This window comes from Oreochromis niloticus, linkage group LG16 (assembly GCF_001858045.2).
Source record: "Oreochromis niloticus isolate F11D_XX linkage group LG16, O_niloticus_UMD_NMBU, whole genome shotgun sequence".
Classification (NCBI taxonomy): domain Eukaryota; kingdom Metazoa; phylum Chordata; class Actinopteri; order Cichliformes; family Cichlidae; genus Oreochromis; species Oreochromis niloticus.
Window position 1 is genome coordinate 4,179,025 of NC_031987.2, and position 25,947 is coordinate 4,204,971.

At 40.6% G+C, this 25,947-nt stretch overlaps 2 protein-coding genes across 2 annotated transcripts; one reads left to right on the forward strand and one right to left on the reverse strand.

Moving 5' to 3' along the window:
• Positions 1-1,813: 1,813 nt before the first annotated feature.
• Positions 1,814-15,255, forward strand: LOC100703875 (lactase-phlorizin hydrolase). Its single transcript, XM_019353103.1, has 17 exons — positions 1,814-2,436; positions 2,950-3,020; positions 4,568-4,645; positions 4,735-4,828; positions 6,043-6,127; positions 6,218-6,896; positions 6,992-7,640; positions 7,738-9,288; positions 9,384-9,652; positions 10,352-10,642; positions 10,726-10,924; positions 11,162-11,364; positions 11,445-11,551; positions 11,708-11,839; positions 12,377-12,600; positions 12,769-12,999; positions 13,945-15,255. Exons 1-17 carry the CDS (start codon positions 1,824-1,826, stop codon positions 14,139-14,141), a joined length of 5,673 nt encoding a protein of 1,890 aa, XP_019208648.1. The 5' UTR covers positions 1,814-1,823; the 3' UTR covers positions 14,142-15,255.
• Positions 15,256-16,704: 1,449 nt separating this feature from the next.
• On the reverse strand, positions 16,705-24,067 carry gjc4b (gap junction protein gamma 4b). Its single transcript, XM_003443241.5, has 3 exons — positions 23,837-24,067; positions 18,186-19,362; positions 16,705-18,104 (listed from the first exon to the last, which is right to left on the reverse strand). The coding sequence occupies exons 2-3, from the start codon at positions 19,330-19,332 to the stop codon at positions 18,091-18,093; spliced, it is 1,161 nt and encodes a 386-aa protein (XP_003443289.1). The 5' UTR covers positions 19,333-19,362; positions 23,837-24,067; the 3' UTR covers positions 16,705-18,090.
• Positions 24,068-25,947: the final 1,880 nt, after the last annotated feature.

The window sequence follows — 25,947 nt, forward strand, 5'->3', positions numbered from 1 at the left end:
GGGTAAAGTGTCTTGCCCAAGGACACAATGACCAGGACAGAGAGGCCGGGGATCAAACCGGCGACCTTCCGGTTACAGGTGCCCTTCCCAACCCCCTGAGCCACGGTCGACCCTTATGATCATGAAGGGTCTGAATATGGACTGTAGGCTGGGTACTTTTATGTGCCCTTGTAAATATCATGATTGATAACTGATTGCCGAATTGAATCACACACAGACTGTTTACATTACATTAAAAATAGTGTAAACTTGGAAAAACATACATAAAAGAGGTCGAAAAATAGATCCCTGTGGAGCACATTTGGTAGATTACTGGTGAGTGGACTTTAAACTCGGGTTAATAGAAAGATAGTAATTAAACCATTTCAAGGACTGTTTATCCAAACGAACTGAGAATACTGTTTCTAATTCCAAATTGATCTCCAAATTCCCCAGTTCACTGAGATATTGCATTTAAAAAATAATACAGATGAACTGGAGCAGTCAAAATTTTCACTGCAGGCAGAAAAGCTGTAAATGATTGGTTGTTGGTGCAGCAGTGTAATGCAGTAATTTTTGCATTAAAAATTGCCATATCTATTTACGCTTTGTTTCACTGGAGTCACCAGCAGTTACTGGTAACAGATGATTGATATTTTAATGACATTTATTATGACTAATACCACATGCAGTCATTAATTTTGGTTTGCAGTCTCATGTTAAAGTACAGCACACTCTATTTTTACTTCTTCACTTACCCACCTTAGTGAGTAAGTGACCTTTGGGTCCTGTGATAAGCAGTTATGGAAAAAGCACTGTCATAAATACTGTACATCTAATAAATGTGGTCTGGACAAGAAACTAAGACAAAAGAAACTCTACCAAAGTAACTTTACCTCCTAACATAGTTTTCAAAAAAATGAAAACTGAATTCTTTTTCTATGGAATGAAAACATGCAGGGTGTGACTTTGCTGTTTATACCCACAGAAGCATAACTCCTCTTAATATTAATTTAGATTTGGCCCATTTAAATTTTACTCTTCCAATGCAATCCACTTGAGGGCATTCAGGTGTGCCCCCCCCACCCTATCACCACCACCACCACCATCACCACCACCACCTGATGTTAGGTCTCTCCTATTGTCAGTTCAAACTTTACAGTTTGATTTGTTGGTTTGCATTGTCTGTCTGCATTCGGGTTCTAATACTGCACTTTATAACATAGAACATTTCAAAGAGCAATACAGTTTCGGCTGTATAACCATTACTTATCATTGTACCTTGAAAGATCGGCAGATTTGAATAGCCTTGTTTATGCAAGTCAGGAGGTTGAGTATCAAGAAGCTGATAATGGTTTATGATGGATATTTTGTTTTGACAGCTGTAGCTGATACTCGAGTTCATCTACATAGAAATTAAGCTGGTGAGAAAAATACTGAATTTTAATTCATTCACCTTGGTCTTTAGAACTGCAGAACTAACTGACTTTTAAAATAAAATATCTTCTCATGCTTGTTTTCTGCTAATTATCTTTTTTTTTCCTTTTAACTGATATACTGTAACTCACACTGATATAAAAATTATACATTTTAAAAGGTATATTGCAGCTGCACAGTCGAGACTTTTCAGATCACTGCAAGATAGGGATTCAATTATCAGTAGATTGAGTCCAGAGTCTTTCTGACCATATCTCACAGCTACAATAAACATGTTCACTTGTAATAATTACACAAGATACTGATCTTGATTGTGCAATTATGCAATGAGAAGGAACCAAAACTGCCTTAAAGAGCTCTGCAACCAGTGAATATTGTCACTTCGTTCCTTTTTTTTTTGAGCCACAATGAAGAAGTTGTTGTGGGTTTTTTGTCTGTACATTTTTTGCCTCCGTAGTTGTCAGAGCAGTGAGGTGAATGGAAGGGAGGACTTCATGCTTCTTGCAGGGCCTCTGACAAAGCAGGTGGTCAGAAGCTCAGACAGAAGCGTAAATGATGCCTTTGACTGCAGTCATCCCGTTCCTCCTGGCTCTAAGCAGTACTTTGAGTACCTGCAGAGCAGAGGGGTGACCCACTTCAAAGTACCGCTGTCATGGGCTCAACTTCTTCCTACAGGCCACCCCAGCCAGCCCCAGCAGGCTGTGGTTAGATGTTACCAGACCCTGCTGAAACAGCTGCTGGAAGCGGGCCTTCAGCCTCTGGTCATCCTTCATGGATGGACAGTTCCAGAGTCTCTGCAATCAAGGTATGGAGGCTGGGAGAGCCAGGAGCTGGCACAGATGTTTCAGCAGTATGCAGAGTTTGCCTTCCAAGAGTTTGCACCACTTGCACACTCCTGGGTGACACTGGATGGTGTTTGGTATGACGGGCAGCCTGCAGATGCTCCCAGTTTTCTGCAGAACATCCTTCAACTCAACAAGAACATTTACCAGATGTACCATCAGCGCTTTCCTGACAAAGGTGAGTCACATTAACAGGAAAAAGTGAAGATAAAAGACAAAAGTGACGTGACGACATTTATGCTTTTTACTGCTTTTTTTACTGCTAATGCTCAAAAGGTAAATAAAACAAACAAAAATGAACGACCATTAAATGTCATATTTGCTGTTTTCCAGTTCTCATATATGTCAAAAAGTTACATTTTGGTGTCATAAAATAAACACATACATTTGTATTTTAGGCATTTTTGTAATATATCACAACACATTAGATTTTCTGTATGTCTTAAGAAGTTAAAAATACTGTTAAAAATAGCAAAATACTTTATAGCCAACTGATACTGAAAGCCTTCAACACATTATTTATTGGACATATTACAAGAGACTGTCATGTTTATCTCAGCAGCAATTGAATTCACTAAAATAATCTTGTATGCATGTCACTGTACAGTTTGACCCGACAAGCCATTTTTACAGCAGACATTTTATATTAAAGTAGACATTAAAAGTGACTTTAATGCTTCTACATTCACAGGAAGACGTCTGTCAATTGGGTTGAGAGCGACAGATATGACTTCCCTCTCCCACATTAAAGATTTAACAGCAGTAAGTTAAATACTCTATTTCATTATGTATGTAAATGTTATGTATACTTTAAGCTTTTATTAAGACCAAGTCCCTTTATTGTTAAGCCTATAAAGAAAATCAATCTGGAAATAACGATGAAACATGCTTATTTGCCCAGAGCTATTGGGCAGCAGTTAGAAATATGTGAAGCTTTTTGAGGGTACATGGAGAATCACCTTTACCCTTGAATTGGAGATTAGCTTGCCTAGATAAGATAATCATACACAACTTGGATTACGAACCTAACCCAACAGCCCGATTAAATTCCAAGTGATCTTTCTCCATCACACACCCTTTCACCTTGTTGTCACATGCCCACATTCTGCTCTTTAGATTTTTCTTGAGCCTAAGCCATGGGCCTGATCACAGTGTTTTGTTCACTGTATGAAACACTGCTCAGCCTGCATGAAGACTCAAGCAACAGTGCATATAGAAAGTGAGTTCTCTGTCCAAGATCTTTGCCTCATATATCAGGAGGGACCAAAGGAATTGGGGTATAATGACATGCTGTTAAATCCAAACTCTTATTGCCTGGTAGGCCAGTCTTGTTTACTGTATTTAGCCAAATCATAAGCTTTTTGATGTTGCTTAGCATCTCTGAGGCTACAATTCAAGGCTTAAAATATGATATTGTGTGGTTTCTTCATAAGAGATGTATTTGCAATGCAATGGAAAATAACATCACATTTATTCTTCTCATGGGGGGCTGAGTGAGGCAGATAGGATTTTACTCTGAACCCACTGCTCCCTGCAGCTGAGCCACAGACCACACCTCACCACAGAGTCATAGTTATGTCAGGAGAGGTAGTGGAGGGCCAGATACTTAAACAAGAAAGAGACAGCTCAGAGTAGGCTGTATCACCTTTTGAGGCATACTTCCCCTGGTCTGCGTGTTTGGTGGTTGTGAACAGCGCTGTCCTGTTTTATGCTAAAAAACAACTTGAACCCAGTTTCTGCTACTTTCAGAAATGATGAGCTCCCCCTGGTTTGCGCACTTTGAATATTTTCTCAAACTTGGTTACCTGTTTTCCATTTGCTGTAACCAGAGGACCACCTGTTTGGTGGTTGTGGGCTGCAATGTGCTATTTATGTTTCATGCTATGTAAATAAAAAAAAATATTAAAAAAAATATATTTCAACCTAATTTTGTATGGTTGAAAATGAATTGATAAATACAGTTTTAGCAATGTGTTAAAGGTCCTCAGTTTGAGAGAAATTCCTGTGACAGTTCATAAAGCATAAAGATCCATGCCAAATTAATTATACTGAACTGTCCATTGTGGTGACCCACAAAAGAAGCTTTACATTCATTTATATGAGACGTTGACAATTTTTTTAATAGAAATTTTTAAACGATGATATTCTGGCACTTTGTGTTTCACATGACTATGTAATGGTATAGTTTTGAAACAATAGTAAATATCAGTGTGTTATATATACATCAGTGAGTATCACATACAGTTTATTTTTTGATCAAGAGGCTTGAGTGTAATGGTATCCTGTTGTTTATCTTCTATTTTAAATAGATGGACTTCTTGTCGGTGCACATTGAATATAACTGCGTTATCTCATCAAACTTTGAAAATGAGCTAAGGAGGATACAGGTACAGTGAACACAAACATTTTTTCTTAGCTTTTCCGATTTTGCATTACTGTTAAACTGCTGCCATCTGCATATTCTGTAACACTGTAGATGTCCATTGGGAACTTGCCTATCCTGCTGTACAAGATGACTGCTCATGACTGTTCCCAGAGTCATTATCAGGTTCTTGGAAATTTTTTAAATGGTAAATACCATTATATTTTATGTTGTTATTTTCCATTAAATTACCAATGAATATGAAGAGCATATGCAACTAAATTTGTATTTACAGATATATAGCAGATTATTAGTTGTTTTGATGCATGCTCAATCATTCAGATAAGGAAATCTCAAAAAGTTGATTCTGTTCATCTGGACATAGAGTTTTCAGTTGGAGTAACGTCTCATCACTCATCCAAGTGACTTCTTCAGTCTCAGCTACATGCAGGTTTCCCCAACCTTATAAAGAGTACATTTGCATACTGACTGAAACTAGCACCGCTGACTAACAGTGGACCGTGAGGTTTCCTAGCCCCATGAGCTTTCATAAATATGACAGTGATTTGCCGTACATACTTATACTAGGATAAGAATGTGTCTGCCTATAGTCATGCAGAAATTTTCTTTTTCATCTGACTGGAGGTAAATGAAGTGCACTACACTTAAACCAGAAGGTGAAGTTAATATCTTTTAATATGTGGAAGTGTTAAGAGATATTAATACCAAAACAATGACCAGTGCCACTGAAACCAGTGGTCACACTGGTAATCATGGAAAAATAAAAAAAATATTAAGTCAAATAAAGAAATCCTCTGGTATTTACTGAGGAAAAAACAGATTAACATAAGCTTTTACATTAGGCAACACTGTAAAAATTTACAATACCGCTCTCATAAAAGTGGAAGAGTTGTCAAGTGAAAGTGATGAGTGTCATGTCATCATATTCTGAGCCAGTAAAGTGCTAATAGAAAATGATGTGTTGGAGCACAGTCAATGCTTTCTGCATAACTGTTATGACAGATGCATTGTAGCAAGAACATTGGGCGAAATGAAGAATGTGTTTGCATTGTAGATTTTAGTTGAGTATTAGTATTAGCAAACATAAGCAAATATTATGACCCATTATATTAGGATACACCATCCTAATCTCATATTACATACTGTATTATGACATTACATTCTATGCTATTAAATTCTGCATTTTGTCCTGAATTGAGCTGTCAAATGTACAAATAGGGCGGGTAAAATAGGTATTGAACACATTACCAAGTGTGTTTGTAAGTAAATATATTTCTAAAGGTGTTGTTGACATGACATTCTCACCAGACGTCTGTAACAACCGATCCAAAAGGAATGCATTTCTTTATACTTACTGTTTTATAACTGACAAGACATAACTATTTCTTGAACACAACACAGTCCTGATGGACAATGGCCTGAATATTGTGGGGTGTGACATGAAGGACGTGTTAGGCAAGCTGGACATGGAAGATGCTCTTGTCAAGTAAGAGTTTATTCTCTGATTCACATACATTGTGATTCTTTTCTTTTTTAAGTTCACTTGTGATATTTATGTCTTTTTATTTTCCAAAAGTCATGGCATTTCACACCATACCAGGATGACAGGGTCAAGAAACAGTTATCAGACTGTGTGGGATAAATTTAAGGCCCAGACCACAGCAGAACGAGATCTTTTCCTTCAGGAATCATTCCCCTCTGGCTTCCAGTGGGCCACCTCCAGCGTATCCTTTAAAGTTGAAGGTGGCTGGTCAGAAGGCGGGAAAGGAGAGACTATTTGGGACCGGTTTGGTCATGAGGGCTTGGCCTTTGCAAATCAGACAGCTGACCTAGCTTGTGACAGTTACCGTAAGGTAGATTATGATGTCTACCTTCTGCGAGGTCTTCAGGTCAACACCTACCAGTTTTCCATCTCTTGGGCCCGTATTTTCCCCACAGGGTACCGACAGAGCCAATCAGAAAAAGGAGCTCAATACTATGACCAGCTGATAAATGCTCTCATTGCATCTGGCATACAACCCATTGTCACTCTGTACCACTGGGATCTGCCTCAAGCACTCCAGAATTATGGTGGATGGACCAATGCCTCCATTGTAGAGGCCTTCAAAGACTATGCAGACTTCTGCTTCTCCAGGTTTGGAGACAGAGTCAAGATCTGGAACACATTCAATAGTCCCTGGGTAGTGAGCCATGCCGGGTATGGTACTGGTGTGCATGCCCCAGTAGTAAAGGACTATGTGGAATCTTCCTATCAGGTGAGAGTGATGTTATTAGAATACTGTAATTAATCACTTTATTGTAAGTATTATTGTTGTACTGATGTATTTAACATTTGATTTTGCATTATCAGGTCACTCACAATATTCTCAAGTCACATGCCGAGGCCTGGCATGTCTATAATGACAATTACAGGAAAACACAAGGAGGAAAAGTGGGCATTGCCTTGAACTCTGACTGGGCTGAGCCCAGTGACCCTGCCAAACCTGAAGACGTAGCAGCTGCAGACCGTTACCTGCAGTTTATGCTGGGCTGGTTTGCACATCCCATATTTGTAAATGGAGATTATCCTGCAATACTCAAAGATCAGGTGGAACAGAAGAAAACCGCATGCCCTGACTCTGTGCCAGCAAAGCTCCCGGTTTTCACTCCCACAGAGAGCCAGAGGATACTTGGTACTGCTGACTTTTTTGGTTTAAATCACTATACTTCTCGGCTGGTCAGCAACAGTAATGGTGGGTGCACCCCTGGTCCTGACGGTGTTGGTGACTTCCATCCAACTGTGGACCCCACATGGAGTTCCACAGCTTCTGACTGGATCTATCCTGTTCCTTGGGGACTTAGAAGGCTCCTAAACTACATTTCAGCAGAATACCTGAATGTTAACAAATTGCCTGTATACATAACAGGAAATGGGATGCCAACAGATTACAGTGTTGACAGTCTCACTGACACCAGCAGAATGGACTACATGAGAAGTTACATCAATGAGGCCCTGAAAGGTTAGTGTTGGGGATTTTCCAAACATGAAGCCACTTTTTTTAGAGAGAGTTAAAATAATTCTGATATTAATTTTGGTTTTGTATGTTCATTTTGTAGCAACACTCACAGATGGAGTGAATGTGCAGCGATTCACAGTGCAGTCACTCATGGATGGATTTGAGGCAAACCAAGGCTACAGCCAAAGATTTGGTCTTCACTATGTCAACTTTGAAGTTGGATCCAGACCAAGGACCCCAAAGCAATCTGCATATTTGTACGCTGAGATTATTGAGCAAAACGGTTTCAGTTCACAAAAAAGTAAGAAGTTTAAAGCTGCAGAAAGGCCATTAACTCGACGTTTAGCTGCCTTACCACCCTCAGAAGTTCCATCTCAGGCAAAGGTAGTTTGGGAGAAATTCTCTTCACAGTCCAACTTCGATAGAAAAATGTACCATTATGGCACTTTTCCTGAAGGCTTCAGTTGGGGAATTTCTTCTTCGGCCTACCAAATTGAAGGTGGCTGGAATGCTGATGGCAAAGGTCCTAGTATATGGGATACATTCACTCAGACAACTGACACTATTCCTGATAAAGCAAATGGCAGTGTAGCCTGTGACAGTTACAACAGACTTAATGAAGATCTCTACATGCTGCGGGCTCTGAGGGTGAAGTCATACAGATTCTCTTTGTCCTGGTCCAGGATCTTTCCTGATGGCACACGAAAGTCCCTCAACCAAAAAGGTGTTGACTACTACAACAGACTCATTGATGGTCTTATAGCATACAATATTGAACCCATTGTAACAATATATCACTGGGACCTTCCTGAAGCTTTGCAAAAGGTCTATGATTGGGATAAAGCAGAGATGATTGACATTTTTAATGACTATTGCGACTTCTGCTTTGCTGCTTTTGGTGACAGAGTGAAATTCTGGATAACCATTAACCAGCCTCAGACAATTGCATGGTCTGGATATGGACTAGGAAATATGCCACCAAATGTTAAGGACCCAGGATATAGACCATACATAGTTGCACACAACCTCATTAAAGCCCATGCCAAGGCCTACCATACATATGACGACAAGTATCGCCAGTCTCAGGGTGGTCTAATATCCATTGCCCTCAATGCTGATTGGGCTGAACCAAAAGATGTCAGCGTTCGCCGCGAAGTGGTGGCTGCTGACCGGGCGATGCAGTTCCAACTGGGATGGTTTGCACATCCTATTTTTAAGAATGGTGACTATCCTGATGCACTGAAGTGGCAAGTTGGAAACAAAAGTGAAATCCAAGGTCTTCCACATTCAAGACTTCCTTCCTTTACTGAAGAAGAAAAGAACTTCATCAAGGGGACTGCTGATGTATTCTGTGTAAATCATTACACTACAAAGATTGTAAGCCATATTACAGCTCGGCTTAGCCCTGAGTCTTATGAATATGACTGGGACTTCAAGGAAGAAGAGGAAAATGATTCACCAACTACAGCCATTCCTAACCAAAAAGTTGTGGCCTGGGGCTTGAGGAGACTCCTCAATTGGATCAAGGAGGAGTATGGTGATCCAGAGATTTACATTACTGAGAATGGAGTTGCTACAGAAGCACAGACAACTTGGGATGATTCTGACAGAGTGTTTTTTTACAAGGCCTATATTGATGAGGCTCTGAAAGGTATACTGTCAAACTGATTTCATTAGCTACATTGCATGATCACTATAAGTATTTTTAATGTACCTAATTTTTTTGTGCGCTTGTTTACATTACAGCCTATGAACTTGATGGTGTGACTGTGAAAGGATACATTGCAACCTCGCTCATGGATTCTTTTGAGTGGCTAAATGGGTACAAAGTTGGATTTGGCCTGCACCACGTGGACTTCAGTAACCCAAATCTGTCAAGAACACCCAAGTACTCAGCTCATTTCTATTATAACATCATAAAGGATAATGGTTTCCCATTGCCAGATGATGAGAAGGTACTTTATGGACATTTTCGAGATGATTTCATTTGGAGTACTGCCACAGCATCATACCAGGTACCCTAGATCAGGCCACTGCACATATATTGCAATGCTTACTCTATTTTCATTCGTTTCAAATCACTGTGTTAGATTTGTATTGTTTATTGCCATTTATGCTTAGAAATATTTACTCATATATGCTTAGAAGTATATAATCGATTGTGTAGTGATAGGAGGTTTGATCCTTAATAGTCTGTAACAACTCTGTGTAGCATGAAGAGGGGAGTGCGTTCACTCCTCTTCAGAGTGTTCTGGCATAGATCACACACCTCCTAGGAGAGGTCGTATCTTCTCTTGCTGATATATGGTATAACAAACACACGTATATCTGTTTGAGTCTAAGAGCCTTTTGTTCAGATGTACCGCTAGACTCCTGGCACCAGCTTTGGGGAGTCTTCACGGGGTCACATTTTGACCCCACACATATACACACATATACACACACACACACACACACACACATATGTCATATGTTAATGAACCTATGCATATTCATGTAACCACAATAAAAGAGCAGTGTTACGGGAGAGCGGACGAGAGCAACTGGGGTCAAGCGAAGGAACGGCGCCTGTCCAGTTCTCTCCCGTGCACGTGAAACATAAAGAACTTGCCTACTCGTGTCTTGCTTGCTGTGTAATTACATTGTCTTCAACGTTCCAGCGAATAGGTTCAAGCTACAAACCTATCACACTGTTTTATACTTATTCCTTTCAGATTGAAGGGGCGTGGAGGACTGATGGCAAAGGTCTCAGCATCTGGGACAAGTTTGCTCACACTTCTCTCCGAATCTCCAATGATGACAATGGTGACATAGCTTGTGACAGTTACAATAAAGTAGAAGAGGATGTTTCCATATTAAAGCAACTCAAAGTGACCCATTATCGATTCTCCATATCATGGTCAAGGGTCCTTCCTGATGGTACCACCAACTACATTAATGAGGCTGGACTCAATTACTACCACAGACTGGTGGATGCACTGATTGCTGCAAACATTCAGCCTCATGTATGTATAATTACAGCTAAAACAACTGTACTAGAATTGGTAAATTCAATAAAGTCAGTAAACCCTTTTCCCTTTGCTTTCAGGTCACTCTGTACCACTGGGACCTCCCACAAGCTCTCCAGGATATTGGGGGATGGGAAAATGACACTATTGTTACCAAATTCAGAGATTATGCTGACTTCATCTTTAGCAAACTTGGCCACAAAGTAAAATTTTGGATCACTATAAACGAACCGTACAATGTAGCCATGATAGGACATGGTTATGGAGTAGGTGCCCCAGGTGAGCTTTATGCTTTAGTATTCCTGGTTGTCTGCTTTATTTAACAAATAGGAATAGTACTGTTACTGAACATGCAGTACTGTATATAAGGACACCAAAATTGTTCAAAACAAAATGTACTGTTACAAACATCAAACAAAATGTCTTCTGTAAAAACACTAAAGCAATCCTTGACCAAACCCACAACAACAAAAAATATAAAGCGTAGAGGCTGCAAATGTGTCTGTTTGTCTCCAGGGATCAGTTTCCAACCAGGTACTCTGCCCTACATTGTTGGTCACAACCTGCTTAAAGCTCATGCTGAGGCCTGGCATATTTACAATGACAAGTACCGACTGGAACAGAATGGAATTATCTCCATCACCATTAACTCTGACTGGTCTGAACCCAGAAATCCTTATAAGCAAGAGGACTATGATGCCGCAAGACGCGCCATTCAGGTACACCAGTTCTTCTTATATTTTAAAGCAATATGTCATAGTGGTTATTTCAAGGGTCTTTTGTGTGTCTTTTTGTGCAGTTCTACATTGGCTGGTTTGCCCATCCTGTATATAATGGTGACTACAATGACATAATGAAGACAGTCATTCGTGAGCGAAGCCTTGCTGCTGGTCTGCCAAAATCTAGGTATTCAAAAAACTACATTTAGGCCCCAAAAGGAAAAAAAAAATGTATTTGCTATAAAGTTACCTTTAAAAACAGCAGGACATTTTCTCTTTGTTAGTTGTTTGGTCCTTTTTTTCAACCACCACATAACTTGTTGGTTTCACTTCCATTTTCCAGGCTGCCTGAGTTCACTCCAGAGGAGGTTAAAAGAATTAAAGGCACTTATGATTATTTTGGGTTCAACTATTACACCACTGTCCTAACATTCCCTGTGGACTATAAGAACCTTCAGCACTATGATGGAGACAAGTAAGCAAACATTAGATAAATATTAATAGAGTAATTTAAGGAGCTTGGAAAGAAAAGCGTCTGGACTTCTTTGAGTTGCTTGAAGACGTTTCACCTCTCATCCGAGAAGAGGAACAAAGGACCCCCTGATGATCCTCTACCTAATCACATGAGCTAAGGTGTGAAAGTGGGTGTGGGTCCCAATCAGCCAGGGTTTCCTCTTTGGGGGGAAACTCCCACTGGGTTTAAATCTGGGACTCTCCACCATTGACCCTTAGAACTGAAGAAGCTTCTCGGATGAGAGGTGAAACGTCTTCAAGCAACTCAAAGAAGTCCAGACGCTTTTCTTTCCAAGCTCCTTAAACTACGATGACCTGGATGACTGAGAACCTTCACAGACATTAATAGAGTAATCTTTCACTTTTCTTCTAATAAAAGAAACCAACAGATTTAGCACAACTGACTTTGTTCTCTGCTGTGGCAGTTTACTGAAATATGAAACTTATTTCATTTGTTTTTTACTCAAACTCAAAAATCTAACCTTTTTGATCTTCACAGGGGTGCAGGGTCAACTGTTGATCGCACCTGGCTGGATTCAGGTTCAGGCTGGCTCAAAGTCACACCATTTGGATTCCGCAGAATACTTAATTTTATCAAGGAGGAATATGGAAATCCACCAATTATTATCACTGAGAATGGCATCTCAGAGCGGGGCACTGTTGATCTAAATGATATTCACAGGAGCCACTACTATGAAAAATACATCAACCAGGTGTTAAAAGGTATCAAAAATTTATCTTGGAATCTATTTATGACCAGGAAAGTTAGAGAGAAGAAGGCTATAAATATGTCTCAGATAAAATGTGGCTGTTTTTTTTTTCTTTTGTGGAAACATTAAGAAACTAGATTTTAAGTGCAAAAAAGTAAACTTGTGTCTTTTCTCTTCCCAGCTTACTTACTGGATGGTGTAGACATCCGTGGCTACACAGCTTGGTCACTGATGGACAACTTTGAGTGGGCTAAAGGCTTTTCAGAGAGATTTGGGTTTTTTTATGTGAATCATTCAGACCCTAATATTTCTCGAGTGGCTAAGAAATCTGTTTCTGACTACTCTAAAATCATAACCTGCAATGGATTCCCTCACCCTGAATCAGGACATGAGTGCTTGAATACTGTGGAAGGTAAATTGACACCATAGACTGTAAATAGTATGTAAAAGATAAGTACGCAGCCACCCTACCGTAAACATAAATATTTAAAGTCTACTTTTAGTTTCAATTGTATCAGTTCAGCATTATGGGTATCACCAACTTGGTACTTTAAAGTCAGAACACACTATATTTGTGTGGGAAATTGTAAAGTTTTCAGCTAATGCTAACCAGCCTGGTTGGCTCTCCATTGACACTGTTGCATTGTTAAAAACTGCAAAATGTATTAAAGTTAAGAGAAGTGGAATTCCCACCTAACAAGGCGCTTCCACAGTGCAAAAGCAAGCCTTTTAGGACACCTAAACTGGACAGCTGCAATACAATATGAAGTTCCATGATCACGAGGAACAGGGATACTGAGGGGGTCCTAAATATCTGTATTCCTGCATGCAAGCATTTGTAAGCTGAAATTAAGCATTATAGCAGAGTTAAGCTTGTATTATGTATGAATGTGGATCATTTACACAGATGTAAGATGTTTGCAAATGTGTTAACAGCAATAGCTTACTAACAAATAGCTAAAATTAGCATGATAATTAGACACTGGGTGCAAAAATAATGCTCTGGCATAGTGAAAGCTAAGGTTTTCAGCCAGCTACAGGCATTTTGTTAGTGTTTTTCTTACCTGCTCACAGACACTTGCTGCTTAGAGGTGTATAGATTTACAAGAAACTTCCTGGTAAATAATAGCATTAAAAGAGGTCCAGTTCATTGACTCAGATTAGGTACAGCCTAGCAGAGTGCTAGCACCTGTAGCTGTAGTCAAACCTGCCACACCACACCAAATAAATTTAAACCTTAATGCAGTTTTTGTGGGTGAATTTTAACAACAGTTAAAATAGGGCTTTGATTTACAGTTACTGCCTGCAAATGTTAAAAAATAATATGAAAACTTTGGTGTCTGTGTCTCTTCTGCAGGAACAGCTGCACCCCCGATCACTGACATCAATGCCACTGTGAGGTTCCTTGGTATGGAGCTCTCTATCCGCAATGCTGAGACCGGACTTACTGTCACATTTGCTCTTCTGATTGTTGCAGTGTTTGGAGCTGTTTGTGCATTGTTTTGCTTCTTTAAGTCAAAAAATCAGATTTGTAAAAGTGGAAAAGCATTCTAATTGCAGATAACTTGATGTATTGGTGTTGGGGAGGTTACTTTGTATTCCACTACAGATTACAGAATACATGCCCCAAAATGTATTTTGTAACGTATTCTGTTACGTTACTCAATGAGAGTAGCGTATTCTGAATACTTTGGATTACTTAATATATTATCAAGCTTTTTACAACTACATGAATGTACTATTGCTGTGTGATTTACTACTATATATGATACTATATGTGATTTATGTGTCTGAAGGATAGTCACCATACCAATACCAACTAGAGTTTTAAATCTTAATATAAAATAAGTAACAGTAGGGTGGACATTAGGTAAGGCTGCACTTTTGCAGTGATCTCCTATAGAAAACTATTCCGCGCGTATATAAAACAGGTCTGCGGCTCTGAACCGTAGTATAGGGACCTCTGGCTAATACGTCTGGTTCCGTATCGTGCTCGTAGCCGAAACTAGTTTTACTTTGTTGTCTGGGTCAACTATACTAGCGAGAGACAGAGAGAGGCGTTGAAAGGCTGCTCCAACGGAACTTATTGTTTTGGAGAAAAACACGAACACAGTGTACAGTCGAGTCTTAATAGCTTACTTACAACTGGGCTACACTGCCCATAAAGCTATGTTCTTTGGGCTATGCCTGTAAGAGTCTGTCAATTGCATTCATATTAAATAATTCTTTGAACAACAATTAAAAAAAAAAATTCTTCACGTCATTATGCGGGCCGCAAGATTGAGACCCAGGCATTAGATCCTCTTAATGCGTGTTTTGTTTGTGTTTCCACCGGCGTGGAATTACCAAAAACTGAGAGGGCATAGCCTAACATATGAAACAGGAAAAGACCGCCGTGTAATCCCTTTATTTCAGCAAAGTAACTCTATTCTGAATACCGCCTTTTTAAACGGTAACTGTAACGGATTACAGTTACTCATATTTTGTATTTTAAATACGTAACGCCGGTACATCTATTTCATTACTCCCCGATACTGATTATAGAAGCCCTCATATTGACAGATGCATTTTAATTGCAGGTCCCATGATTAATGAATGTTTATTATTTCGTTTCCTCTTCTGTAATGTTGCTGTCACTGTCAAGATTAAACTAGAATTCTAAAAATGATCTGTGGTCCGTTTAATTTGAGATACCACGTAAGCCAAGTGTACATGTAAAAATGTGTTTGAGTAAAATATTTCTTCATTTGCTGTTTAGTATCAGACTTTCAGGCTTCTGCATATAGGACTGACCTGCTGTGTTAGTCAACAAAGCCAAGTATTTTCTGTTAAAAAACCTCAGCTTTTTCAGGGTGATTAGTTTGTCTATATGGCTGTAAAATGGGTTTAAAAAGTGCTACTTAGAATATTATGTTGTTTCTTCAACTTTCTGTTATTAGAAAGCTCTTTTTGAAAATGCAGTTGCTATTTTCTGTAGGAATCACCTAGTTCCTCTAGAGGTCACTGCCTGTCTAAAGTAGCCATATAAAACATACTACACTAGAGCTCAGCTTACTGGACAGGTCGTCCGCCTGGCAGAGGGATAACACAGAGACAGACAATCATTTACACTCACATTCACACCTATGGGCAATTTAGATTCACCAATTAACCTAACCTCACTAACTGCATGTGTTTGTCTGTGGGAGGAAGCTGGAGTACCCAGGGAGGAGAACGTGCAAACTCCACACAGAAAGGCCCCGGCGAGGTGGAGGAATCGAACTCAGGACCTTCTTCCTATGAGGCAGTCCCCCGTCTGATTTTAGTTACAAATATATAAACCAATCCATAGAAAATTAAATGTATGGCCAAATCTCCAAGTAATTTATTTAATGATAAAACCTCACTGGTGACCTTTTGTTTTTTTAGGTCACACTCAAATATCTAATTGGCCAATTACATGGCACCAATTCAATGTTTGGGCATGGTCAAAACCTGAGCGCCAAAATGGAGAAGAAAGGCAGTTTAAGTGACTTTGAATGTGGCATGGACAGCATAGAGCACCGCATCATGAAGCTCGGATCACCTCTGACTGGTTTTCTGCGCACTCAAATGCCCCCCGCAGTCGCCAGTTCTCAAACAGACCATGTTTTGGGTGTGGAAGTATGGGAGATGGACATAATGGATGTGCAGCTAACAAGCCTGCAGCTACTCTGATGTTATCATGTCAATATGAACCAAATCTCACCAGCTACTAGTTGAATCCGTTTTAGGAAGAATTAAGGCACTTCTGAAAGCAGTAAGAGTAGCTACTCAGGTATCCAGTGAATGAGGATATTAACGAGACGTGACCTGACATTTCAGCTTGGAATAGTCATTTGCACCTGAAATTGGCAAGTATTAGACCTCACAGACATCATTAAAATCACTGTACAGGTCATTGATGGAAATTAACAGAGTTATACTTGTGGCCTTTTTCAATACATACAAAGATTGATCTGTTTAACTGGGCCACTTTCCAAATTTTATCCAAGATTGTGGAAGGTGAGATACAGCATACCAAGTGAAGGTAACATAATAACAATAACAATATTTGTAAATAAAGGAAAACTAGGACCAAAAATCTGAATTTTCTGGATTTTTTTATTTTAAAACTAACCACAAAGTTCTATCAATACAAAAAGTATAAAAAGTACAAAAAGCATCGTTCAAAAATAACTTGAGATGAAAATGAGTTGGCACTGTGGGTATTATTCAGAACAGAAAAAGATGGCATCTCGTCAGAGCGCATTCAAGGCATTAAATTCACATTGATTTGATTACAGATCCTGGAAGAGTGAAAACACTCATCCAGCAATCAGCACTTTCAGATATCAAACAGATACAGTTTTATCCCCACTTAACCAAAAAGAAAAAAGCAAAACAAAACGAAGTTAACATTTCTTGTGGTCATACATGATGTGTACCTAATAAAATAAAAAAACAAAAGTATTTAAATATTAAAGAGAAAAGCGTTGCAATATTATCTCAAACGGTACCAAACAGAATGCACCAGTCCAACAAAATCTGGCATCAGGGAGCTAAGACAGTAGCAAATATTCTTTGAACAACAGGGAAAAATAAACAAAACAATCCCAAACGTGTTGGCCACAGTGACAAGAGTCAAGACAACACTTACAACTAATACAAAAATACAGTATTAAATGTTTGAAACAATACAAGTCATTATCAAGAGTTAAATGGTTTTCAAGCATTACCCAGGTTTGTTTATTCCTTTGGACAAAGGCATCCCAAGTGTGTTCCAGTTACCACTCAGGCACCAGACTTGGGAATGATGACTGGTGCAACATCATCAAAATAACAAAAAACAATCATTTGACACACTTGAAGGAAACCTTTGTATGAAATGTTACACCTCAAAGTCTTCATCAGCATGACAATAACTCCAGTACCTTTTCTTTATGAGTGGTGCCGTGTCCATTAACCCTTTGTTTGCATGTAAAAGCACTCTCACTTCCGCACAAAACACAAAATTCTTACAGTTTCAACATCTTTTTTTTTTCTTTTTGCACATCTGGCTTGGCCTTACAAAAATCCCATTAAGTTTTCCAGTTTAAGTCTAATGCAAACTTGAGATGCAATCACTGAACATCCAATGGAGGACAAACTCATAAAAATGACTAATAGCTCTAAGACTTAATGTTAATTAATTAAAAAAAAAAATAGCTGCCCTGAGGGAGAAGTACATGGTAACCTTAACTCTTCTTGTCGCACTATGGCAGTTTGTAAGCACTTTGGATCTTCAGACTGGCTTGTGTCTCAAGTATTGCTGGGTTGAGACGACCGTTCTTGCAATTTGAACCGATGCTCGACCACAGTCGGCCATAACACTGGAAGGCTTGGGCTGACTTCATCCACCTCAAGCAATTTAACAATATCCCACTCACACATACAGACTCCCCTTTGTTCAAATCCTTTGTGTCCTCTCACTACTCCTCCTGTTAACTGCCCAGTTGATGAGAATCTATGCACGGAGACCTGCAGACAGATCATCAAATCATCAACAGCCAGAAAAAACAATAAAGTGTTGTTATCAAGAGACAAAGACAGAAGCCTCACCTTTGTCACAGGTACTGCTCTGCTTTTCCTGGGCAAAGTTTAGCCTGTTCTGCTCCACTGCAGTTCCGTTAGATTCGGGGCTGCTGCTGCGTGACGGGCTGTTCTCTTCGTTCTGGTATGCCATATCCAGATGCTGCTGGGCCAGTTTTAGGTGCCTGCGCAGCCTCTCCAGCTCCCGAGATGATGCCTCGTCCCCGAAAGACTCGCGACCCGAGTCTCCCAGGTTATCTCGAAATCCCAGTTTTCCAGATGGATCCTTCTTCAAAGCAGTGTGATAGCCTGGAGGCGCAGAGGGCTGGCGGCAGATGGAGGACCTCTGGCTGGCCAGAGCTGAGTGTCGTGGGGTGGGGTGCCGGGGTCGTGGTGTGCAAAAGCAGTCGCGGATACCACTGATGCCAAGGTGGAGGATCTCCAACAGGGTAAAGAGGAGACACAAGGCGCTGACGGCATACATTATAAACAGGAAGATCTTTTTTTCTGTTGGGCGTGACACAAAGCAATCCACTGTGTGCGGGCAAGGGGAACGTGTGCATACGTACGACGGTGCCACTTCCAGACCATAAAGGATGTACTGTCCAAACAGGAAGGCGGCCTCAAAGATGGCACGGGATAGCAGCTGGAACACGTAGACCTTCATCAGGCCATCTCTCTTGATGCGACGGCGCCCATCGTGCTTTTTCTTGGGCTTTTCTGCAACCTCCTTTTCCTTTTCTGGCTCAATTTCCTCAATGATCATAGGATCCTCCTCCCCATTATCCTCTGCTTCCTCATAGTCCCTGTTAGCACCACGGCTCACTATAGGCATCCTCTTCCTGCCCTGGGGCCTGTAGTCATCGTCATCCATGCGAGCAATCTTGTGCATAGCAAACCCAAGGTACATGATGGTGGGAGTGGTGATCATAATCACCTGAAACACCCAGAAGCGAATGTGCGACAATGGCGCAAAGGCGTCATAGCATACGTTCTCGCAACCAGGTTGCTGCGTGTTACACACAAATTTACTCTGTTCATCGTAGTAGATCGACTCTCCTCCAACAACCGTCAGCACAATCCGAAAAACAATGAGGAGGGTGAGCCAGATCTTGCCCACAAAGGTGGAGTGATTGGAAATCTCATCCAAAAGGCGTGTGAGGAAGCTCCAACTCATTTTGTCTTTGGAACAGGAACACAGCTATGTCTGTGTGAGAGAGAGAGAGAGAGAGAAAAAAAAGCATATGTCAAAGTTAATTTCTGGATGTCTTTGCCAAGAAGCTGGCCCAACAACAGAAAGCACGTGAAGGAATATGGGTCACTAAAATCTGACCAAAAAAAGAAATACAGTAGTACTTAACATTTAAATACACTGTAGTTAGGTGTATCATGTTTTTGCACCACAAGGTGGTGCTATTATGCCACCTTGTGGTGGTACCCATTACAGCCATGGACTAAAATCTGCAGGCATGCTCAGGCAAGGATCTCTGATACGGTCTGAACAGATGCAATCAAAATCCTGTAGCCACAGGCAGACTGCTATGTGCAGGCATTCTAACCAGCAGACATGGTACATGATGTTTATCACAGCAAAAAATAAATAAATAAATAAATAAATAAAAATAAGCCCTGAGTTGAGACATTTTAAAAAAAAAGCATTCATGGTAAGGTCTGGAACCATGGGCGTGTTAGTGTGAGGAAACTTCAGCAAGCAAAATTTCAGTCAAATATTTCATAAGCTCTAACCTTGTGATCTTATCATTGATCACCACATTTCCATGTTACGACACTGCTGTGCAAAGACACTTAAAGCTGTCTTCATCTTTTACAGAGTTAAGTGACAATCGCATACATCTTTACATGTTTAAGAAGATACAAACTAATTCAGAGCCACATGTGGTTGTTCTTAGTTGAATTTCAGTAATCTGACAACAAAGTAGTAATGAAGAGCTTGTGTGGTTTCACAACATCTGTGACAAACCTCATAACTTCAGCTGTGTAATTATTCAGAACTATAAACCAAGCTGCTGCACTTCAACCAGCTACATAAGGTACAAGTTTCTATTCAAACACTTATGCTGCTTTTTGCCTCTGCCTTAAAACGACTGTTCATATTTTAGATCCGTCATAAAGACTTGAAAGCCTTTATTGAACTACATGAATAATAAAATAAAAAGTCACCCCTCATTTCTTTAGTATATATACCCATGACACCCCACAACTATGTATTAATTTTTTTTTTTTTTATTGTGATAATAGTGAGATCGAAAGTCAATAGTTGTTGTGACCACCTTTATTCTCTAACACAACCTAAACTCTCAGGCTGAGACCATTTCTGATGATGATGATTCAGTGAGCAGCAGAAGAATCAACTGAAGACCCAGATCCCTCTTCGCTGGATTTTTCCTATTTCTCGAAGTTTAAGCTTACAAATACTGTTAATCACCTGTTTTTTGCCCTTTTGCCTTCCCTTTGCCCAGTTTTCTCAAAATTTTTAAGAATAGACAGAAGCCCTTGCCAATATATGCCAGGTTTTTAGCCAACAGCCACGTGGGAGGCACCCTGTTGTTACAAAAACACTATATCTTGCCCATTGAACTGTTATCTGTGAGATTTTTCATCGACTCAAAGAAATGGGGAATGAGTGTCATCGTTATGAGTTTTGTGCTTTTTATTCTTGACAAAGAACAGCTAGCACCCTACGGCAACATCAGCACAAAGGGAAAAGACTCGACTGATCCTGACATCACGATGCATTCTACTTATACTTTTTTTTTTTTATTGATTTCCTGCTTCAGTGCAACTGATTTATATCCAAGTCTCCACTGCCATGACATGGATGTGAGCAGTGCAACACGGCTGGATTGAAAAAAGGAACCGATGAGCTTGATGGAACAGATTCCAGATTTCCATCCTCCCATCCCTACTGTGAATATAAAAGCACGAGTTTATATAACATCCAAACATAACTTTAGAGTTTAAAAGTTGAAGCCAACTGGAAGTACCTCAAATCGGCATTGTTTCAAATGCCCAAAAGGGGGCGCTCTCTATGGTTTTAAAAAGATTGTTGTATTGAAGTCTATGGGGATACTACTCAGCTGACAAACTGCTCAGTTTTTCAGTCAGATCAGCTCATTGATCATGATGTCTGTGTGAAAGAACTTCCTTAGCTTGAGGTTTCGTGAGACTTTGCTAACGAGTTATGTCACAGTGGCATCTTTTTTATGCAGTCTCCGTTAAACATGAAAAGAAATGCTGGACATGAACGCCTCAAATTAAGATTTATTGTGCTTCTTTTCATAGCTTGGATTATGATACTTTTCCTTTTAAAGATCACACATTACTCCCCTCAGCACTCCAGCAGAGCTCAGTAAGTGGTTTGTTATACTGGGCAACTCTCCGGTGTGAGTGGTACTCATGTTTGACGCAGGGTTGGCAAGGACAAACAACAACTTCCCTAGATAAAGAATGTTTTGCACTGTGCAGGAACAACTGGGAAACAACAATCTGATAAATGGTCAGCAAGTCTTTGATGATTCAGTCTGAAACATGAACTATTAAATCAAAAAATTACCTTCCTGTGTTTACTCACTGCTCCCCTCTCAGTATCTCATCTGTGGTTTCTGCTGTTGCTGTATGCAACTATCTTATTCCTACATGCAAAGAGATGCAGCAACACAAAAGTGTGGTATTTCTCAACTGTTGGGTTCCCATGGAGATAATGTATACTAAATATTTGTGATAACTACTGTAACCCTCCATCTAAACTGAGCTATACTGTAGTGTTGTTCCTCCTGGCTGTGCATCAACAAAGGTCATGAGGATCCTCAGCTGCTTGAAATGTAGGTTAATAGTTAGATAGTAAGAACTGATATCCGTGTTCAAGTCTGAAGGCTGTCTCACAAGCAAGCCTGAAGGAAAAAGCTGTAAGTAGCAGAAAGAGCTGAATTATGTAACTCTCAGCCACTCTTGATAATTGAGCACTGGAATCAAAGAATGGTATGCAGATGGGCCTGTTGCTCATATCCTTATTTTTAGTTTTACAGCTCCTCCTCAGCACCACTATTCACTAGGCCATCACGTGCAAACTACTAAGTTACCCAACAATTTGTCAACTTTTACATAACAAAGATTGCCTAACAGAAACGCAGGACCTGACTGGTTCAAATTACGAGTGGGGATGGGGATGAATAACAGACTCCATCAAAAACATTTTTTGGAACTGAGCTTATCCGTTCCACTCATCAATGCTGGTACACTGCACATAACAAAACAAGGGATCTGAAGTCACGGCAGTGGAAGTGTTCATCCAAATTTTTATGGGTTTTTGTTGTGTTTCTACCCTGCTTTCAGTCTCCTTCAGCTGTGCTGACTCTGAAACCACTCATGGGCCTACCCACCTCTCCAAGAAACAGTAAGCACTTGATAATGTAAAATCCATCTACTTTCAATGACCAAATTTTCTATAGACCGTTTGATCCCCATATAGACTAGGGGTGGGGGATGCTAATATCAGTATTAACAATTAAGGTTTCATTTTGCAGAGAATCCCTGCATGCTCCCCACTCATCCGTAAAAAAGACATCAAATGAGTTTCAGCCCTGTCTGCAGAGCCAGCCCGGGCCTGTCTGTGTGGTGTTTGGCAGAAAACAGGCTGCTTCCACCCAATGGAGATTCAACACTGCCCTCACCCCCGCTGAACAGAGAGGGTTTTGTGACACATCTGGGAGGCTCACTGCAGTTAACCCTCCGGTACCCCAACGCGCTTAGGCAGAGAGGCCCCGAGCCTGGAGCAGGGGGTGGACCCCGAAAAGTAAGCAGGGAACGAGCAGACCTGAGTAAGGAGTGACTTCCGGTTAAGTTTAACGATAGAACCGGGTTTGGAAAAAAAAAAAAAAAATCCCAAACCATCCGCCCATCACAGCGCAGTGATAACATCATAAAACCTGCGTTATGAGTAAAACTGGGGATGAGTAATGACGCGAGAAAACAAGAAAAATCATTTAAAAACCCAAATTCAACGAATGCCAATGTGGAATTTTAAGGAAGCTAATCCGTTTGCAGGGAATAAAATTCCTCCTCGTGGCCAACGACGGGACACGTCGTCAGCGCGGTGCCCCGCGTGCTCTGTTAACGTTACCGACTGTTATCAAAGCAAACCGGTGGGCGACATTGTTTAGATAAATCCTGAAAAACGTTAAGAAAGTATCGATATTGCAGCTAATATCCCACAGAAGCGTGTGTGGCTGGATTCCGGAGAGAGGGGGGGGGGAACAGACGGTTCCTGGCCGTCCTCCAGTCACAAAGTGGATGCGGATAAAAGTCCCGTTAAAACGAGATAAATAGCCCGCGTGCCAACACAGCTGTAACTGCACGTGCTGCTGACTAGGTATCCTTGCCTTAATGTGCCGTAAGATTCCCCTTTTCTCCCTTTAATTAGCGCTCCCTGCTTTCACACTGTGTGCGTAAACTTGGCGTTTAACGGATTTGCCGTCATTGTGCTGTAACGCACGGCTTATTAAAAACGCTGCGGTGACCTCCGACGCTTTACAATCACAGCCACCGGCGGACAGGCCTGAGAAGTTCAAGATAAAAGTCTAGTTAAAGCTCTTATTTGTTAGCCAAAGCTAAGAGAAGATGCTCCCGCGTCCCCGCTGCGCTTTGTCTGTGAGGTGTTTTACCTTCAGTTATGATTCGAGGTCCTCCTTTTTATTAAAGTTGTGGTCTGACGAGGGGTTTCTCTTTTAAATCAAAGTCCTCCCGCTCTTCATATCAAGCCATCCAGGTTTTTCTTCTCTTCCAACGAGGAGCTCGCGTCGTTTCTCCAGTTGTGTGTCGAACTGCTGGGCGAGGACAAAGAATATTCCCAAATCCCCCCTCCCCTCTTTTCTTCTCCTCCCAGTTTCAGCCCGGCACCCCACCCCCTTTCTGCGCAGCCTGGAGAAAAGCATTAAATTGCCAGCATTCCTGACGCAATCTTTGCTTCGTCTTATAACTCCAGGCTGCTCAGGATGAGAGGACCGAGAAATGTGTCGCAGGGGTAGCATTCTGGAAGCCAAGAATAAATCAGTTTTTTTTACTGGAAAAACGGAGAATGGTTTTAGTGCGCCACTTAAATTTTGGCCTCGTAAAAAGGCTTTAATTGTTAACAACAGAGACAGTTTCATTGGAGGTGCTTGAGCCTGTCTGCAACCTGCAAATGGAGTTTCCATTTCTGTCCAAACTGGATAATCTTTGGATTTCCAGGTATCCAAAAAGAATTAAATGTCTCAATTTAAAGTCAGAACAAACAGTTTCATATCAGATGAATTTAAAACAGGCTTTAGATGTAATGACTCAGTCCATCTCTGCCACTGACGCAGAGGTCCAGAAAAAAAATCACACACACACACACACACACACACGAGGAGTGACAAGTTCCAAAAAATTATATATGTCATACTGAAAAGCAGATGTGCAGTGCCTTCACAGCTGAAAGTCGTTGTAAATCAAGCGCTCTGGATATCCATGTTCAAGCAGCTGATTAAACACGTGCAAGAGATGCCAAAAAGATAAGATACCCATTGAGGACACATGCATCAGTTTGTCTCACTGTTCAGGTTAAACACACATACACTGCAGTGCATTAAATCAGATCCCACAAAAGCAACTGGCCTGCACCTGGATATCTGCAATCAGAATCATTTTCCTTACTGTCTTTATTTTCCCTTCAAAAATACAATTTTTGGCAATGTGTCACTAAAACTTGTGATGCTTAGAAAACACTGCCATTGCGAGTTTCACAACTAACATCTGGACCTAATGTTGTGTAGCAGACCAAACACAAATACATTTTTTTCACAGCGCAATTACGTAAAAAGTCTGTAAATTTGTGAACTGACGCAAACTCTCTGGACTCTGTGTCTCAGCAGCCTATAAGCTGACATTCTGCCACTGACTGTGGATTCTCCTTACGCCACAGGCAATTACTAATGGAGGACAAACCCAGCGTCAGCATCTGAGGGCAGATAGAGCTGAATGCTTCATCTTCACTTTAATAAAGAGACAGAACAAAAACGGCCTTGGGGACAAAATCCTAGGTCTTCTCAGAAAGTTTCTTTCATTCATGAGTTTTACTTCTCCTTCTTCCATTGGCCGTTAGGGCTGAATATGGACTATATTTGTCATATGGACTATGGAAAATATAGCATAACTGGTATCCTTCATACATTAGAGGTTCCAGCAGCAGTATCGCAGTATGCCATGAAAAAAGTGGCATCAAGCCATAAAGCAGCTGTCAACCATTGTTTTTCTAGAACAATACAGCCTGCTGAGAGTGGGTGCACCTCTTCCTGCTGATGCCAGCGTTCAGAAGTTGTTGCTGTCATAAGCCCCCTTCCTTTGTGTCACACTTTCTTTGCTAAGAACAACATGTGTTTCCTGAGCCCTCCTTCAACACTTCTTTGAACCCACATTCCACAGTAAACAACATCGATTAGTCGACGTAAAAGGAGAGTTAACGCTTTTTAGGCCATGTTGTGTTTAAATCAAGATCTTCTGTGTGCACTAATCTGACACTGGCTCTAAATGTTCTTATTCTGAGGGAAAAATGAGACACCCACCATGCATTATTGGCTTGCACTTAATCAAACTGTAAGAGCTGAATTTGCAGTTGGCTGATGCTGCACTTTCAATAGAGAAGTGACATAAACGAGGTATGCACGGTCACCCAGATTAAATATCGCAAGCATCCAGTCAGCATCAGTCTGCCAAGATAGTCACTCAAACTGAATGATGACATTGTTCTCCCTGG

Excerpts from the sequence above, each read along its gene's own strand:
- LOC100703875 (XM_019353103.1), top strand. The coding sequence starts at position 1,824 with ATGAAGAAGTTGTTGTGGGTTTTTTGTCTGTACATTTTTTGCCTCCGT. Across the intron at positions 4,646-4,734 it reads ATGAGCTAAGGAGGATACAG|ATGTCCATTGGGAACTTGCC; the intron begins GTACAGTGAACA and ends GTAACACTGTAG. Across the intron at positions 7,641-7,737 it reads CATCAATGAGGCCCTGAAAG|CAACACTCACAGATGGAGTG; the intron begins GTTAGTGTTGGG and ends TTCATTTTGTAG.
- gjc4b (XM_003443241.5), bottom strand. The coding sequence starts at position 19,332 with ATGAGTTGGAGCTTCCTCACACGCCTTTTGGATGAGATTTCCAATCAC.